Genomic DNA, 19,504 nt, shown 5'->3' with positions numbered 1-19,504 from the left:
ATTGGCATTGAAGTCACGTCAAGACACGCTAAAAAAGAGGCGCACCCTGGACAAGTTCCGAAATACATATTCGTCTACTCTCGTCAGCGAAGTTTGACTCCTTTTCGTGCTACTCCCCGCTGCTGTGATATCTCGTTGTAAGCAAGTTTTTTCATGGCTCCAATTACCAAGCATTTGCGGTGAAAATTTGTACATTTGATGTATTTTGATCGAAATCCGGTGAAGCACAGCAATTATTCCAGCGATCTAGGGTTGTGTTCGTTGATTTCTGTTCTATTTTGTTGATGCAGCTTTCGTTAGTTAAAGAATGGCCAAGGACACAGAGTATTACGAAGTTCTAGGAGTGAGCGTCGATGCTTCAGCATCTGAGATCAAAAAAGCATATTATATCAAGGTCTCGTCTTGCCTTATGCCATTGGAATTAATTATCTTTGTGTATTGGAGTAGTTTAGATCATTTTTGATGCTGACAGGGTAATATAGATCTATCATTTGGTCAACAATTATTTAACATGTACAGAAATCATTCGACAGTAGGAATTTGAGAGAAATTTGCATCAATGAAAAGAGCACTTCAGTCATTGATAACAGAGTCGCTGGATAAAAAATTAAAAATTAGGACTGTTAATGAAAGAGATTAATGTAGTGTGGCGGAGCACACAAAGCTTTCACATGGGGATAAATTCTGGAAAGAATTAACATTGGCACTGGCCCTGCGTTCGATTAGATTTAAAAATTCGAAATCCATTGTATCTCAAGCACTGGTGTATTAACACGCCAGATTACATAAATTTGATGGCAGCAGATCTGATTCGCAAGCACATTTCTAATATCTAATACTTCTTGGATTACTCATATGCAAAAACCTATATCCATATTTGTCATTTTTTCAAAAAGGGGCCACATGAATGGGCACCCATAGCAAGAATATAGCTGGTTTATAGCTGGTTTAACGGGGAGGGAGTTGTTTTTAGTGTGATTTTTAGATTTTTTGATGTTGAAATTTAGTAGAAAATTTGAGGTGAAATTTTGATTTGTGTTATTTAAACTGATTTTTGATTACAACCTGAAAAATTTATAGGACACTTCATTGTGCATTGTTTAGTAGTTCCCAATAAAACTTATAATTTCAATAAATTTCGGCTGAATTCAAAAAAAAAATCCACCATAAAGAACTTCCAAAAAATCTTACTAAAAGTCATAATGCCAGCAAAATTTCAGGGATCATCTAACATAATTATACTGTCAGGCCAGGGTAACTCCAGAATGAGCGGAAGAAAAACTGATATATTATTTCATTAGAGAACTATTGTTTATATACACAAAGGAGACGGAACAGTTCATCTTCTTGATGACTGTTCACGTTCCAGTTTACCCAACTGCCTTCGGATTAGGTGTGAACATTCCCCCCCTTAATCTGAAGGGATGTTGGTGAGTCCAAGCATCGTTCTGAATCTTTCAAGCTTTTCTCTTCCAAGCGCTTTGGTGAAGATGTCTGCAATTTGCTCATTTGTGGAACAATGACGGAGATGGATTGTTTTGGCCTCAACATGATGTCGGATGAGATGATATTTAGTATTGATGTGCTTAGTACGATCATGGAACTTTGGGTTCTTGGCCAACTTTATTGCAGAGGTGTTATCAATCATGAGTGGAGTTGATTGTACTTGTTTTACCTGCAAATCTTCAAGAATTTTCCTGAGCCACACAATTTCTTTCGTTGCTTCAGCTGCTGCCACGTATTCTGCTTCTGTTGTGGAATCTGCTGGAACTGATTGTTTGCGTGATCTCCAGGAGACAACTCCTGATCCAAGACTCATAACATATCCTGAAGTAGATACCCCAGTTTCTTTGTCTCCATCGAAGTCTGAATCAGAGTATCCAATCAAGTTGAAGTCGTCCACTTGTGTATACTTGATTCCAAGGTTTTGAGTTCCCTTCAAGTACCTTAGAACTCTTTTTGCAGCAGACCAATGTCCCTCACAAGGCTTTTGCATAAACCTGGAGAGGATTCCAACAGCAAATGAAATGTCTGGTCTGGTAGTAGTGAGGTAGATGAGACTTCCTACAAGCTGTCTATACTTTGTTGCATCCTCAAATTCCTTTCCTTCAATAGATGTGATCTTCAAGTTTTGTTCCATTGGAGTAGAAAGAGGATTGCACTCTGTCATGCCAAATCTGTTTAACAAGTCTCCAATGTATTTCTTTTGAGAAAGAAATATGGATTTTGGATGTTGGGTTACTTCAATGCCAAGATAGTAATGAACATAGCCCAAATCAGTCATTTCAAAACTTTTTCCTAATTCTTTCTTTATGGATGCAATATAGCTTTCATTGTTCCCTGTCATTAAAAGATTATCTACATATACCACAAGATATACAACTGTTTTGCCAACTTTCTTGACAAATAAAGTTGCATCATCAAGATCAAAATGTTTGAAGTTGAGTTTCAGAAGATGCTCAGTTAGTTTTTCATACCAGGCTCGTGGTGCTTGTTTGAGGCCATACAAGGACTTCACAAGTTTGCATACTTTATGTTCAGGTCCTTTCACAGCAAATCCTTCAGGCTGGGACATAAAAACATTCTTTTTTAGATCTCCATTCAAGAATGCAGTTTTTACATCCATTTGATGGACTTTCCAACTGTTCTGGGCAGCTAGTGCAAAGAGTGTCCGGATGGTGGCCCATTTTGCTGTGGGGGCAAAAGTTTCCTCATAATCGATCCCTTCCTTCTGTGCAAAACCTTTTGCCACAAGCCTAGCTTTGTGCTTGTCAAGTGAGCCATCAGCTTTGTACTTGTTCTTGTAGACCCACTTGCAGCCAATTGGTTTGCTTCCAAATGGAGGATCAACCAGCTTCCAAGTGCCATTCTTTATGAGGGCATCATACTCCTTCTACATCGCTTCTTTCCATTCATCATGAGAAGCAGCTTCTTTGAAGGAAGTTGGTTCAAAATCTGTAGACAAGTTCAATTCACAATCATAAGTAACATCCATATCAACAGGTGAATTAGAGTCATCTACATCACCTCCATCTTGTCGGTTTGTATTTCTGGTTCCTGTTTTTCCAATTTCATCAGGATGAACACTTTCAAGTGTCTTTGTCAGCCACTTTGGGGGACCTTTCTGAGATGGTCCAGGCTGCTCTGTTGATTGAGTTGGGACTGAATCAAGATTGAGTCTCCCAATTCTATCAATTACATCACTTAAAGGATCATCCGGTGTTGGAGTTTCATGCAAGGGAGATTGTTCTTCAGAAGAAGATTCCATATGTTGATCTAGTATAGGAATCCCCCCTTCAAGATGTGGAATCTGATTCTCAAACTCTTGAAATGATTTCGTTTTTGTGAATCTATCCAATCGATCAAGTTGCCGCTCAACAACACTGTCAGATTTGGATGATTCAAGAAAAATGACATCTCTAGATACAACAAACTTTTTATTTACTTCATCATAGAGACGGTATGCTTTAGAGGTGTTTGAATACCCCAGGAAGATACACTTACGACTTCTAGCACCAAGTTTGTTTCTATGTACCTTTGGTATTAAAGCATAACAGGTGGAACCAAAGATCCTGAGATGTTTTATCGAAGGAACATGTCCATACCACAATTCATAAGGAGTCTTGTTTCTTATAGCACTAGATGGACATCTATTCTTTATATATGCAGCACATAGAACAGCATCAACCCAAAACATTATCTTTACATTTTTGAAGAAAAGCATGGATCGTACCATATTCAAGATTGTTCTATTCATTCTTTCTGCTACACCATTCTGTTGGGGATTATAAGGTACAGTTGTTTGATGTTTGATCCCATGTTGGCGAAGATAGTTTTCAGATTCATTTGATGTATATTCTTTTCCATTATCAGTGCGAATAGACCCAATATGAGATTGTGCATCATTTTCAATCCACTTATGAAAATTCTTGAATGTTTGAAAAGCATCAGATTTGTTCTTCAATAAATAAACCCAACACATTCTGGTGTAATCATCAATAAATGTCATGATATATTTATTTCCATTTGCAGAAGGAATAGGCATTGGACCACATAAATCTGAATGAATGAGTTCAAGCTTCCTATGTGCTCTTGAATGTGAATCATGAAAAGACTGTTTGCTATGCTTTCCTAGAATGCAAGCATCACATTGCTTATGTTTTCTAGGAATTGTAGGCAAACCAGCAACACCATTTTTCTTTAATAAGCAGAGACTGTCATAGTTTAAATGTCCAAATCTAGCATGCCATAATAAACTTGATGGAAGTGTACCTTCTTCATGATGAGAAATATATGAGAAATGTTGTGCATGAGCAGAGGTTCCTTGCAGTTTAAGAAGTCTTTCTTCTTCTATACCCCTCATGACAAGTGAGTGGTCAGATGCCTTTCTTACCTCAAGCTTGCCATCAAACATATGAATGGAGTGACCTTGCTGGCGGATGTGGACCAGGGATAGCAAGTTTCTCTTGAGCTGTGGGAGATATAGAACATGGTCTAGAAGAAAGTCTGGAAGACCAGGCAGTTTAAGCCTGATTGTGCCAAGCCCTGATGGCTTGATTTTTGACTGATTTGCAAAGTATACCAGTGTTCCACGGGGACGCGTCCCCCAGGGTGGGGTGCGCGCACCCCTCGCACCCCACACACCCGGGACGGGGAGACTCTCGGGGGTGCGTTTCCCCACGTCCCCCTTTTGGGGAGACTCGGGGAGACGCAAGGGGGTGCTTGTCCCCAATGTGGGAGACTCGAAAGGGGTACTTCTGGGTGTCCCCCCAAAAATGGGGTTCTTCTGGGCATCCCCCCTTCATTTTTGTCTAATTACCCTTTATAAACCAAAAAAAAAAATTAAAAATGAAAATTAATTTATTAAAAAAACATAAAAAATAAAAATAAACTAAATTAACAATTACAAATAAAAAATTACATGAACAAGTTAGGGTTAACTCCACTTTTCAAGTTTTCATTCTGCCGCCATTCATTATGCTCTTACCTCAACGCATTTTTTTCTTCCATATGCTCTCGCTGCGCCCACGAGAGCTTCAGCGCATCCTCACTCTTCTCCACGTAGCGACTTGCTGTTAGCACTTAGGAGTCGTTGCCCAAAAGGTGTTGGCAAAATAGAATTAGCTATGGCTCTTGCACCCTATTTATTTAATACTGATGAAGCTCTAGTGAGGATTGACATGATTGAATACATGGAGAAGCATGCAGTTTCAAGGCTGATTGGAGCACCACCAGGGTATGTGGGTTATGAAGAAGGGGGACAGTTTACTGAGTCTATACGTAGAAGGCCTTATGCAGTTATTCCGTTTGAAGAAATTGAGAAGGCACATACAGATGCCTTCAATATTCTACTTTAGATTTTAGATGACGGAAGGGTCACTGATTCTCAGGGTCGAACTGTAAGCTTCACCAACACTGTCATTATTATGACTTCAAACATTGGTTCTCAGTACATTCTAAGTAGGCTTGATGATGAACCTGGCTCAAAAGAGGAACTGTATGAGAGAATGAAGAACAGGGTTATGGAAGTGGCTCAAACGACATTCTGCCCTGAGTTCATGAATTGCATTGATGAGTATATTGTTTTCCAACCTCTAGACCGTGAACAAATTAAGAGCATTGTAAGATTACAGGTATGTGGTTCATCTATCGTCATTCTTTTAGTGAAAACCAAAGCGAAATAGCACAGGTTGGTCAGATATATTAGAAGTTAATTTATTTATAACTTTTTGATTTAATCATATAGAAACAACTGTTTGGAATATATGTTAGTTTCAATTATTATTTTGGTTTTCAATGTAAATTATAGAATGATGATTGATGAATGATAATTGATATGGATCAATGTACATTGTATTTGAATATTTGAATTTCATATTGAATTTTATTATTGAATCTTATGGTATTGAATCTTGATGAATTAGCATTATTGAACAATGAATATGAACATGAAATTTTCAAAATTATATACATATATATAAATTTATAATATATATATTTAAAAGTTATATTATATATACCTCGACGTCTCCCCGTCTCCCCTAAATTTCCCTAAAATTTCAGGGTTCTCCCACACGTCCCCTTTGTGCGTCTCCCCGCACCCGCGTCTCCCCGTCCCGGAGACTTGGTGGAACATTGAAGTATACTGCTCCATCAACATTGTCAGTGAAATCTTCAAAAAAATCTTTCCTATGAGTCATATGACAGGTTGCTCCTGAATCAAGCTCCCAATCATTTTTCGAAGAAGCAAGTGAAGCATTAAACAAATCTTCATTTACTCCAATGTTACATTGTGCCTCAATATAGTGAGCAGATTCAGGTGCTTTACCTTTGTCTGTGTCATCAGTTTTACCTTTCTGCTGGTTTCTTCTCTGCTCAATTTTGTCCCATGGTAGCTTGCATGTAGAAGCATCATGTGATCCATTTCGTTTGCAGCGAATGCAATGCAGATCTGCCTTTTCTCCTTGAGAATGTCTGCCCCCCTTGCCTCTGAAGTATCTTCCTCTTCCTCTTCGTCCACCTCTTCCTCTTGTAGAATCTTGAGCAGGATGCTTTTCTTTATGAGCAAGGCAAACAGTCTCTTCAGAAGATTCAGGGACTGTTTTCTTTCCAAAGGCTTTCTCTCTTTCAGCAAATTTTTTCACAAGAGACTCAAAGGTTATGTCTTTAAGATTTCCATTTGCTTGTAAAGACTCAAGATAATTGGAGTAGGTAGGATAGAGTGCTTTGAGAAAGGCAATAAGAGAGATATCCAGCTCAACCTTAGTGGATTTAATATCATGCATTATAGACTTAATTTCAGATGCAAGAGCAAGGGGATCATTATTTTTCAGTTCAAGAGTGAAGAGTTTAATCATGAGCTGAACAACTTCAAGTGCAGAATGTGAATCATAGAGTTCTTTCAGCTTTTGTAAAGCTTCAAAGGCAGTGGAATAGGATGAAATATGACGACTTACTTCTTCATTTACAGATGCTGCGATCAATGCATAGGCTTTGCTGTTCTTGTTTTCCCAAATGACAAGTTCTTTATCTAATGTAGGCTGCACAGGGTCTTTGTCTTCTTCTCCGACACACACTCCTTTCCACAACTCATTGTAGATGAGGGTGTGTTTTACCATCCGAGACCATTCAGAATAGTTCTCCTTGCCAGTGAGAACTATTCCGACCATAGAGATGATTGAATGCATTCTGTAAAAAAATATTTCTGCTAAAAAAACTTCTGCTGATAAGAAATTTCTGCTGATAAAAAAACTTCTACTGATGTACAGTGAAATTGTACTCAAAAAAGGGCAAATACTTTACTGTTTCTTCAAAGCCCTCCAAAGATCCTCACCATATTACATATGTATAGACTACGCATTCAAAACTCAAACGCTGGTTAATGTAACCACAGTGCACACATATATACAGCGTTAGTGCACATATAAAGCACCGCCACAGCAACAGCGTTAACTCAGCACCGCTATCTCAGATAAAAGGAACACCGCATATAAAGTGATCATAAAAAATTTCAATGTATTGTAAATACACCAGCATGCAATCAACGCACATACAATCTCAGTTGTAACGCACAACAACATGGACCATCATATACCATTCAAGGCAACAATTAACACATGAGTATAAGGTCAGATCAACGGTCATACAATCCATGCAGCTCGGTCTTGAATGCAGAGATCAAACGACTTACGTAGAACGAATCACCATAAGCAGCTCGGTCTTACATTTCTTCCGCCAGCTTCGACATGTACACATAAGAAGGAAATGCAACTTATCTCGAGGTGGTGGTCAGAGTCATATCTGCCGCAGCTGGATTTCTATAGGAAACGTCACGTGGAACTTTACTTTTGGGCGTTTCTAGGCACATTCGAGCCCGAATTTCGTAGCAGCAGAATCGCCTTCACAAAACTTTCAACCTCGATGACGGTTATAGATGACCTATATGATACTCACGGAACTTTGGACGAAATCAAAATCTTCACTGAGGGAGTGAGAAGATGGGATACTTCACTAATAAGCCGCCTTCTAGACCACATTCAAAAAATATTAGAGTTTTTCATGAAGACATCGAATGAATGGACTGCTGAAGTGAAAAAAAAATCAAGGGCGTGACATGGCCGAGAGGGTTCAAAGCTTTCAGTGGTCGAGATACGCAAGGCCTACAGAGCCCGAGCCCTTGTTTGCCATCCCCACAAAAGGCCCGACGACCCCAACGCGGCTGCCCTCTTCCAGAAGATACAAACCGCCTACGAGCTTCTCACTGACAGAATGGGAATACAATGCGTGTAATCGTTCGGAGGAGATCAAGGGATCGTCCTGCAATACGTTTTTCACAAAGATATCCGCCCAATGTTTCAGCTAAACAATTGAGGCGATTGTATGTGTAACGTTTGAATAGCTCAGTGCTTATGGACGCTAAAACAGTAAGATATGTTCATAAAAACAATGCGCAGTTTCTGGCAGTCAGAGAGCGCAGAGAATCATCATTGAGATGCAGGACAGAGGCGCAGACAATCAATGATGCGCAGAGAATCAATGACACTCAGAGCAGCGCTCAGGACAGAGGCAGGAGTTACAACTATTTTTAGAACCTGGGACCTGTGCTTTGATACCATGTCAGGCCAGGGTAACTCCAGAATGAGCGGAAGAAAAACTGATATATTATTTCATTAGAGAACTATTGTTTATATACACAAAGGAGACGGAACAGTTCATCTTCTTGATGACTGTTCACGTTCCAGTTTACCCAACCACCTTCGGATTAGGTGTGAACATATACTTTCAGTTGGCCATGCAACATGTAAGCTGACTGTCCCCAAAATTATTGCCACGAGTGTCTCAAACATTAAATCGATTTAATTGTTCAGTTCAATGAAGAAAACTCAGCAATATCAAAGACTGGCTACAAAAGCTGAGCTCGAGTTTACGAAGTTGATGACGAGGTTGAAGGAAGCGGTGATACAGTGAAGGTCCCCATGGTTCTTCAATCTGCTACTGCTCGCTTCCAAGGTGAAGCATTGCCAATGAAATCACAGAGTTAAAAATAAAAAATTTAAGGATTGAAAGACAATTGACAACGGAACTCTGCTTGGAACGCTGCCTGCAAAAGGGCAAAGGGAAGAACAGCACTGGAGTTAGGGAGCTGAAAAGCTGAAGAATTGGGGCACCAAGCGTTCCAGTGGTTCCCAGCAAGTCAATTCTGCCCATAAACTTTTGCAAGCGCTGGAGATGGGGTTCTTTCTCAGAGAAGAGAGGGATTTGCTGAAAATATTTCTGAGTCTATAATTTGCAATGCTCCAGAGAGCCAAAACACCATTGTAATTCTGATTGTTGAGAAATAAAGAGCAAGCCATTCGACGCTGGAGTTTTTCCATTGGGTTTTCTCGAGGGTAATCTCTATGTTTATTGTGTGTTAAATTGCTGTGTGGTTGTTTAATTGCACTGTGCTTGCTTCATTCTAGCATATAGTTGTATGTGGCCTTGCTTGGAAGCCATATGCACTACCCATCACATGAGTTCTGCCTTAAATTGATCGATTAACGTTGCCACAACTACATCATGCAGCCAATCCTCCATGGCATCATTTTTGACAGATAAAATTGCTAATTTATTCCTGCAGCTCTTATTTTTTTTGAACAGAACCTTGAATATATATTGATATTAAAACACTGTACAAAAGGTACAGTGCGGCTTACATCATGCATCTTGCTTTTCCATTTTTCCAGGAGTATGGCTACATTCTCCATTTTTCCAGGAGTATGGTTATATTCTGGTTTCTAGTAAGACTATTTCCACTTACATCATCCTTCCCTTGACAGTAGAAATTTGTTCAAAACTAGACCATGAATAGGCCCTCCAAAAGACTCCTAAGGCAAACCAAAATTTGCAAAACATCCTGATTGCTTACATGTCCATTTCAGGGTATGGAACCCCTTCTCCTTTTCCAGCTTCCTCGGTACTGTTGAGGCTTGTATTGCTTCCATCTTCCTGAGCTTCCTCCCAATTGCTCTGCGTGTATGGCAGCTTCTCCACCATCCTCAGATCCAACCTCTGTGTTTTGTTTTCCTTGCTGACTGCTGCAGTTTCTCATCGAGCATTCTTAAAGACCACCCTCCCATCTGAATGTTAAACTGTATTGTCCATTTGCTGCTCATTCTGGCTTCCCCCCACATCACAACAATAATATGAACTACCCCACTGACTGACAGATACAACATGGTCTTTACTCTGGGATCCATATTAACATTCGGACGTTCTTGTCTTCCACTGGTTTGTTGGAATTCCCTCTGACAGTCAGCTTCACTAGAGATTGCGAATAGACCTCCACTTCTAATCCTGTAAATGAAATTGGGAGCAAAAATTCCCAGCTTGTTCTGTTCAGTCCCCAACAATATACTTGACCAATAAATGCCTTTAATTTCGTATTGGCCAACTGTTGTTTATCCCAATCAATGGCCCAATCTGACTTGATTTCACCATGACTCACGTGAGCATCTGTATAGGCTTGAAACTTTTTATTTATCCACGAGGACAGCATATCATCTCACTCTCAAAGTCGAAGTGCGATAACATATACACTTTAAACTCGAGTTAGAACAACAATTACCATAGAAGGAGTCCCTCTTTGAGAGAAGCTGAAGGGATTTGTTCCTTTTCTTTCCGGATTATGACAATATAGACCAACAGGATGGCTGTTTCTCCTGTTGATCCCTCGACGTATCACCCAAACGATCGGTTCTGTGTGACTGCAGCTTAAACTCAATAGGAGTGGATACACATTGGAATCGAGCGTAGTATGACTTCGGCAGCAGCTATCTCCAAAAGGAGATCCTCAAGGATTCCTAGATCAGACTCTCTTGTACTCTATCTGCAGACTGGTTACACGATATAAGAAGAGCCCGAAAACTGCAATCTCTGGCACCACCATAGGCGAAATCTATCCAAGGAGGGATTCCAACTTTTCCTATACTAAATTAACTGAACAGAATTTAGAAAAGAGGCCCTGGAATACCTTTTGTCTTGACAGAAATCCAGGTGTGCTAATGATCCACCACCTGTTCCAAACAGGAACATATATAATACCTGGAGTGCATCTTGGATTCTTCCATGCTAAGCTAGATACAGTCGCCTCGTTCCTTCTTCGGTATGGACCAATTATACCTATAATTACATCCACCTGCTTTAATAAACCATGAATTGCTGAGATATGCTAGTCTCAAGCCTTCATTGTAATTCGACACTTCGTCTCTGTTACCACTCAAACTAGCAGGGTACCTAAGGGGAATCCCTAAAGGGCAAATGCTAGGCCAAGGGCAACAAATGGAGTCTTAGCCCACTTTCACCTTAGCTAAAACTCCCTTCTATTTACGGACTTTCACCGATGGGAGGAGACCCGATACGTATGGAGTCACCAATGGGTAACAAGTCAATGGATATGAGCGACCCAAACCCTTTCCAAGAAGGTTTTGATTCTTGAAGAATGGGCTTGCTTGTTTTCTAAGCAAGGGACTATGTGTTTCCAAGGAAAGGAGGATTTCGGGGGTTAGGTGTATGAGAATAGAATTTGAAAGGAGTTCCCTGCACCCTAAATCCTGGTTAAAGTTGGCATCTCGGATGGTGTTTGAAAAATAGTCCTTTGAAAGAGTGGGACCACACGTGGCCAAGTGGGCCTAGTCTGGGGTATGGGGAAAGTATGAAATAATCAATGATTTTCTTACCCTAGACAAGGTGGGAAGGATCAAAGAAAGTATTTGATTCAATGATGTTGTTTTGACCCTGGGAAGTGCTAGCTGTGGGTTTGGCAGGGTAAGTTTTAGTCCTAGAGCTAGGGCTTGGCGTTTCTCCCAACTCCACCGTCGAAATGTCTGCAAATTTGGAGGAGGGTTAGAGGAAAGGCCAGCGCAGGAGACCCTAGGATATCGAATTTTTTTAGTGGTTAACTTGTCGGGAAATTGATGCCCTAGGCACCCCAACGTGGCTAGACTTGGGATAAGGTGAAAGAATAAGTGTTTTGGTGACCACCCTTGGTAGATCAGTGCCTTAATCCTTGGGAGAATGGAGTCTATGTTGAATATGTGTAAGATTTCTTGGTTCCCAGTCAAGGAGGCCTCAAAATTACTTCACAAATCCCTCTAGGTCAAGTGAAAGCAATCTTGCAGCTCGTATACTTCAAATGCACAAGAGGAATGGCTTATCAAGGTCAGATGTACCCCTAGGAGATTTCGCTCATACTACATGGTCCATAAAAGTATATCCAACCATTCACAAATGACAATAGAGAAGCTCCAAGAGAAGATAGACCAATAACCATACATCAAAATTCATCCATAAATGCTCCAATTCATCCTCTAGGAAAAAGTGCGAAATTCTCTAAAGAAGAGAGAGATCCAATCCAAAGTGATGATGAGAAATGATCTCACCTCACTTGTATTTATACACATCTAAGGAGTTTGAATTAGCCTCCTTGGCCTACACAAGCCCCAAAAATAAAATAATGTGCTAATAATACAACCTTTTGGTGACAATCCCACCAAACTAGCTCACAAATGAAAAAGTAAGCCTCTCAAGAGGTCAAATAATAATCTATGCATGTCGTAGGGCCCTCTAAGAGGCCTAATGAGGTCCATGGGTGCCATAATGAAGAATAGGACCCTTAAAAGCAGTGGACAAGGGGTTGGCCCCTTGTGATAACCTGTGGTGCTCCAAATGACTGTGGGGGCACACAAGTGTCCTCATGGGTCTCCAAACAAATCGAAGATGGCTGTAGGTTGCCCTCAAGGGCTAGGATGATAATGTAGGAGATGCCACATCATCGTAGAAGTCCTAGATCATCTGCCAAGTGTATGCTGTAGATTTGGGGCCAGCTAGGCATGATGGATCGGGTGCATCCTCCTCGTCCAATAAGTGAATCACGAGCAATCTCTGAATGACCGTGGGGATCCATGAAGTGCAATCTGATGTTGTGGAAGTCCATGGCTCTCAACGCACACCCTATATGTGCCACTGTAGCCCTCTAGAGGATTAGGACCCCGTATGGGGAGACCAAACCCTGAATGGAAACCATTTGCAATCTTGCATAAGATCCAATGCGTCCCCTTGGCTTCTAGTACAACAAGTCATTAGAGAAATTGAGTAAATGAGCTTACCTAATCATGGACCACATGTGGGGACTTCATAATGGTCTGCCCTTCCATAATGGGCTTGGGGATGTGCCAATGTCTCCTAAACTTCTAATGGGGTTAACCAAGCATCCTATTAGGTGGTTTCAACTTCTAAAGGGATAATATAGTCAAGTTACATCCTTCAAAAGGTGGTGGCATGTGGCAGATATGTGAATGAAGTAGGGAATGAGAAGGGGCAACCGTGGGTCACATGCTGGGGCACAAGGGTAGCAAATAAGAGGGAAGCCCACACTTGGGTTTATAAGGTGTAGGAGGGAGAAATCGTGGTACATGAGATGCCCCGACCTTGATTTTTCCACCCTTCTTTATATGCCTTTTGCGTTTTTATGATTTTCTTTGATTAACTGCTCGGGGCTCAAGGGGTTAGAGCATGATGTATAATATATAGTAGTGAATTCCCCTCTTTAAGGTGGGGCGGTTCATCAGCCACCATGGGTTGGGACAATCATGGGTTCCTATATGATGAATAAGGCTGATAGAACTTGTTAGAACCAGGGTGATGGCCATGATGATGGGGTAGAGCTCATGTATTGGCTTTTGCCCACGTGCTAAATGTTTTTGTCCCGACCATCTTTTGCATTTTGTCGTACGTTTCCTGTTGAATGTGTCCATATATGCTTTTAACTTTCCTTTTAGCTACATCAACCTCCGAGCTTCATTCCAAGCCATGACCCAAGGTGTGGGCAAGGGAAAGGGGTGAGCTAACCCTATGTGGACCCAATGGGGGAATGTGGACCCAGGTGGGAGAAATGATGGATGGGGTAATAATGAGTGGAAAGAGGGTAATATAAGCGGATAAGGGAGCAAGACCACGCAACCAAAATCGGGGTTTTCCATGAAATACCATCCCTGAAACCAAGTGGTCAGTTAAAGAGATCCCACAGGACTAGAATCCAAGGTTAAGTCCTAAAAGGGGTCTAGGGGACAGAAGCACAAACCTATCCCATGAAGTGCAATCTGCTGTTGTGGAAGTCCATGGCTCTCAACGCACACCCTATATGTGCCACTGTAGCCCTCTAGAGGATTAGGACCCCGTATGGGGAGACCAAACCCTAAATGGAAACCATTTGCAATCCTGCATAAGATCCAATGCGTCCCGTTCGCAATCTGCTGTTGTGGAAGTCCATGGCTCTCAATGCACACCCTACATGTGCCACTGTAGCCCTCTAGAGGATTAGGACCCCGTATGGGGATCCATGAAGTGCAATCTGCTGTTGTGGAAATCCATGGCTCTCAACGCACACCCTATATGTACCACTGTAGCCCTCTAGAGGATTAGGACCCCGTATGGGGAGACCAAACCCTAAATGGAAACCATTTGCAATCCTGCATAAGATCCAATGCGTCCCCTTGGCTTCTAGTACAACAAGTCATTAGAGAAATTGAGTAAATGAGCTTACCTAATCATGGACCACAGGTGGGGACTTCATAATGGTCTGCCCTTCCATAATGGGCTTGGGGATGTGCCAATGTCTCCTAAACTCCTAATGGGGTTAACCAAGCATCCTATTAGGTGGTTTCAACTTCTAAAGGGATAATATAGTCAAGGTACATCCTTCAAAAGGTGGTGGCATGTGGCAGATATGTGAATGAATTAGGGAATGAGAAGGGGCAACCTTGGGTCACATGCTGGGGCACAAGGGTAGCAAATAAGAGGGAAGCCCACACTTGGGTTTATAAGGTGTAGGAGGGAGAAATCGTGGTACACGAGATGCCCAGACCTTGATTTTTCCACCCTTATTTATATGCCTTTTGCGTTTTTATGATTTTCTTTGATTAACTGCTTGGGGCTCAAGGGGTTAGAGCATGATGTATAATATATAGTAGTGAATTCCCCTCTTTAAGGTGGGGCGGTTCATCAGCCACCATGGGTGGGACAATCATGGGTTCCTATATGATGAATAAGGCTGATAGAACTTGTTAGAACCAGGGTGATGGCCATGATGATGGGGTAGAGCTCATGTATTGGCTTTTGCCCACGTGCTAAATGTTTGTCCCGACCATCTTTTGCATTTTGTCGTACGTTTCCTATTGAATGTGGCCATATATGCTTTTAACTTTCTTTTTAGCTACATCAACCTCCGAGCTTCATTCCAAGCCATGACCCAAGGTGTGGGCAAGGGAAAGGGGTGAGCTAACCCTATGTGGACCTAGGTGGGAGAAATGATGGATGGGGTAATAATGAGTGGAAAGAGGGTAATATAAGCGGATAAGGGAGCAAGACCACGAAACCAAAATGGGGGTTTTCCATGAAATACCATCCCTGAAACCAAGTGGTCAGTTAAAGAGATCCCACAAGACTAGAATCCAAGGTTAAGTCCTAAAAGGGGTCTAGGGGACAGAAGCACAAACCTATCCCATTCTTTCCACCTAATCCCCCATTAATCCATGCCCAAAAGTGTCCATGATAAGAAAACTACAAAACTCAATTTCAAAATGACAAGGCATACATTTGGATTCGGGAGGCCCACCTTCAAACATACGATCATGATTGATGGGCGAGGGACCACACTGCTGGTTCAGGTGGCGAAAAATGACATAATGAGCTAGCTGATGGCTGCAAGGGGTTGTTGGCTACCGCCTGAGGACCACCTTGGAGAAAAAAAATTCTCCTAGGGATATTACCCACAAAATGGTGGGTAACACTCCACTTTCAGATTATGTTGGTCCATGTGTACCCTGCTTATTATGCCCTGTGCGAAGCAATCAATACTTCCCCAATGCTTCTTCATGTTGTCTAATCGATCCTCCTTGCATACAAAATGAAGTTTGAATCCCAATTTCTCCCCAATCGCCCACTCACAACAATAATAACCAGTTTCTGCCTCTGTCACTCTGACATCTGACTACATCAACTGCCACTGATCCATCCTGCTACTGTGTACTGTGGGCTCCCGTAGCAAGGTAATGATCCATGAGACAAAACATCTCAATGGACCCTGCCCAAATTTTTGCACTCTTGGGACTATTACTTCACATCGCCCCACCTCTCACTTGGAGGTATGGCTGCATGTGCTCCCTCTGCCCACTTGGCTCGAAATTTCCCCCTACTGGAGGTCTCTGCTTGAGTGGATGCTTCTCCAATTGTGTCCGCAACTTGCTGAGGCTGCTTCTGAGGCTGCATCTGAGGCTGAATGTTGAGAGGTAATTTATGCTCCCTCTCAAGGCTTTGCATGCATCTTGTATCTCAAGTGCATATAGGTTTTTGACTCGCACACCAATCCGTTTCATCTGTCCTGCCGTCACATTTTTTTTGAAAAAAGCACTAATTTTAAAGCGGCGATATCTCCCTCATCCGAACTCCGATTCAGACGATTTGTTTTTTGAGTTTGGGTGTTTTTCTGCAAGGAGTCCAGATCTACTATTTGTTTTTGAAATATTTCAACAAAATTTTTAGATCTTCTTTGCAAACTCGCCACCCAAAAAAATTCCTGCTATTCAATCTGCTAATGTCAATGATCACAACTCCTTTTGTGTCACTAAACATTGGCTCACTGATCTACCCACTAACATCCTTCTAGCTCCATTAAGAAGTCTGCACATTGGGTCTTTTGGATCTGCCCTGAACTAGAGCTCCATCAGTCTGCAAGGACAACTTCGAATTCTTCTCTTCTATACTATCTTTAGCTCCGATACCATGTAAATTTTTACTTGTAGTTTCAACAGCTTATGTGATATGCTAAAACATAAGACAAGAATCTACTCTACTCTTCAGTGGAAACCAAAATTGATCGATGAAAACAATAAGCAAAAAAAGAAGAATATCAATCGTCATAACACAATATTTCTTTGGGGAAAGCAACTGCTAAAAACCCCGACTATCTATATTGAATTAACCAAAATATCTGAGAAGAAAATATAATACTTGTTCAACCCCGAACACTTCCTGCACTAGTACAATCTAATTCTCTGTTTCACAAGCTAGCTCAAGCCAACACTTAGCCAATTCTGTTGCCTGCCAAGCCCCTACTTCCTTGCGCACACAAGCTCCACGCACAAACTTGTGCTTCCTATTGCTTGGTCTCACCAACTCGTGCTCACCAAAACAATGATTAAACTTGTGCCTTCATTCCTCCTTTTAAAGGCAATTTCTCTAATTAAGGAATGATTTATTTTAGGCCTTCTTCTGATTGCATGCACCATCTGTACAACTCGGAAAATTATACAACTGATAGTACACTGTCCTTGAACTCTAATCTCAACTGGGTCTTCCTCTGAACTGACATGCATGAGTTATTTTGAGTGATTTATCAGTTATCTGATTGATCACTGCATGTGAATTAAATCCAATTTAATTCACTTGACCACTCACTAGTTCCTCCAACAGTTAGAACTAGTTTAACTGAATTTAACTCAGTTAAACTAAATTAAATAATTACAACTCAATAATAACTCAACCTGGGCCCCTAAAATTTAGGGATCACTCTAAATGACTCTAGATAAACTTCCAACTCGAATTTACTGAGCCAACGAAGTCAACTTAAATTAGTTAATTGTTACAAGTTGCTATGAGAATAAAATTACAATTTAATTCCTAAGTTAATTCAAGGACAAATTAAATTAGGATTTTCTTGATGCTATTTTTAACATTTCTTGTCGCTATTTTCGACACTATACTCTTGAGTATCGTGTTGGAATATTTGCTCGTGACAATTGGAATGAAGTTTATGAATCCAAACCCTTCTAAATTGAGTATCAGATGTTATTCATGAATAAAAAAAGTAAGAGATGCATTGTGATTAATAACTAAGACATGTGGTCTTTCAATGTTATCTCAAAGTGCCACTGTCTTCCATGTGATTGGGATACCAATATGCAAATCCTAGACGTGAAAGCTGGCTCCCAAGTGTAGAACATGCTGAATATTTATCTAAGCTTCTTAGTGAGTGGGACATTCCTCACAATGTTTTGAATGCTTGACCAAAGTATGCAGCTAGGGAGGCTCAAATCGTTGCACAGGCAGGAAGGAAGGGGGTTTTAACTTTTTACCATTGTAACCAATATGGTTGGTAGAGGAACAAAAATAATCCTAGGTGAAAATCATGACATGTTTCTAGAAGATATTATTGAAGACAGTTTGCTCTATTTCATGATAGGGGAAGCCCCTGATGTTGACATAGATGGTGTATCTTTATCACAGATGGGTTTGTCAAAGATAAAGCTAAGTTGTGAAATTTGGCAACTACGGCTAAATTCCACCTTGGGACAACTTATTGGATGGAGATGATGATTGCATTAAATTCCTCTTTTCGAGAGGACCAAAATTGATATAAAGATCATTTGATTTGGACAAGCAGAAGTGTGATTTTGAATTTATGCCTACACATGTGCAAATTGTTCAGGTCAACCACATCATCATGTAGGCTCATGAAGCCCATGTTGAGAAATCTAGGGCATCATGAATTAGGTGATTTCTCTTAATTAGTAACTTCTTGTGAGTGCCCTTTACTTTATTAGATTAGGATCTTCTTTTTGCTTAAGTTATTACTGTTCTTCATCAAACAACTACCAATACATGGACATAAATAGACAAGAGACACAGGATGTAGTCTCTCTGCCAGGGCCAAAACCTCTCACTCTTGGAGAGGAAATCCCGCATAAAATTCTTCTTATAGAGATTCCAATTGATGAATACCAAGACAAAGACCCTTGACCTATTTGCCACTCCAAGACCAAGACACAAGTCCTCTTCCACCTTCTCGTTTACTCTCTCTCGATCCTTCTACTTCAGATTTCGCACCACATGAGATCACTGTGGTCATGTGATGACACCGAACTGAGATCACTGTAATGGTACCAAATTCTGTGGTCACTGAGTTTATCAAGGATACCAAACCTCTTCTTTAGCAGTAGCACCAAATTCTGAAGTCACACCACTAAACCACAGTCACTGTTCTTTGAGGTAGCATTGAGACCTTCTTCATGTAATAACACCGAGACCTTGTCATGTAATAGCACCTAGACCTTCTTCCTGTATTAGCACCGAGACCTTGTCACATACTAGTGACCTTTCTGTGGTAGCACCGAATTCTCTTTGCTGTGGTGGCACCAAATTCTCTTTTCTGTGAGATAGAGATTACACCGAGATCCTTATTGTGATATAGCACCGAGATAGTGAGGGGATGTCACTGTGGTATCACTGAAACTTTGTCTAACTTCTCTGCTACAATCCACACTGTGATCTTTGCAATTACACCGAGATTCTCTGTACCATTATTCAAGCTTCTTTCCTGAAAGGATATCTGAACTTGTCACTGCAACTGTCCACCCGAATTTTAGAGAGTTATCCGAACTTGTTAGTGTGGAATAGGCCGAGGTGCCTA

General features: G+C 41.0%; 1 protein-coding gene across 2 annotated transcripts in view; it reads left to right on the top strand.

The window, feature by feature from the left end:
• The window catches only part of LOC149246143 (DNAJ heat shock N-terminal domain-containing protein), a 443,617-nt gene that overhangs the window by 40,555 nt on the left and 383,558 nt on the right, over nucleotides 1-19,504 (top strand). Inside the window, exons 2-3 of one of the 2 annotated variants that reach the window (XM_089457834.1) lie at nucleotides 39-137; nucleotides 291-394. The exons of the other annotated variant lie outside the window; for it this stretch is intronic. Of the exons in view, the coding sequence (XP_089313960.1) occupies nucleotides 308-394 (87 nt within the window). The 5' untranslated portion in view covers nucleotides 39-137; nucleotides 291-307. The remainder of the gene's footprint in view (nucleotides 1-38; nucleotides 138-290; nucleotides 395-19,504) is intronic. 2 annotated transcript variants of the gene reach the window in all.

This window comes from Pinus tabuliformis, chromosome 7, assembly GCF_031772625.1.
Source record: "Pinus tabuliformis cultivar Carrire ecotype Pingquan chromosome 7, CPIR1, whole genome shotgun sequence".
Lineage (NCBI taxonomy): Eukaryota > Viridiplantae > Streptophyta > Pinopsida > Pinales > Pinaceae > Pinus > Pinus tabuliformis.
The sequence above is the reverse complement of the archived record's forward strand: the minus strand, read 5'-3'. Positions and strand labels throughout refer to the sequence as shown.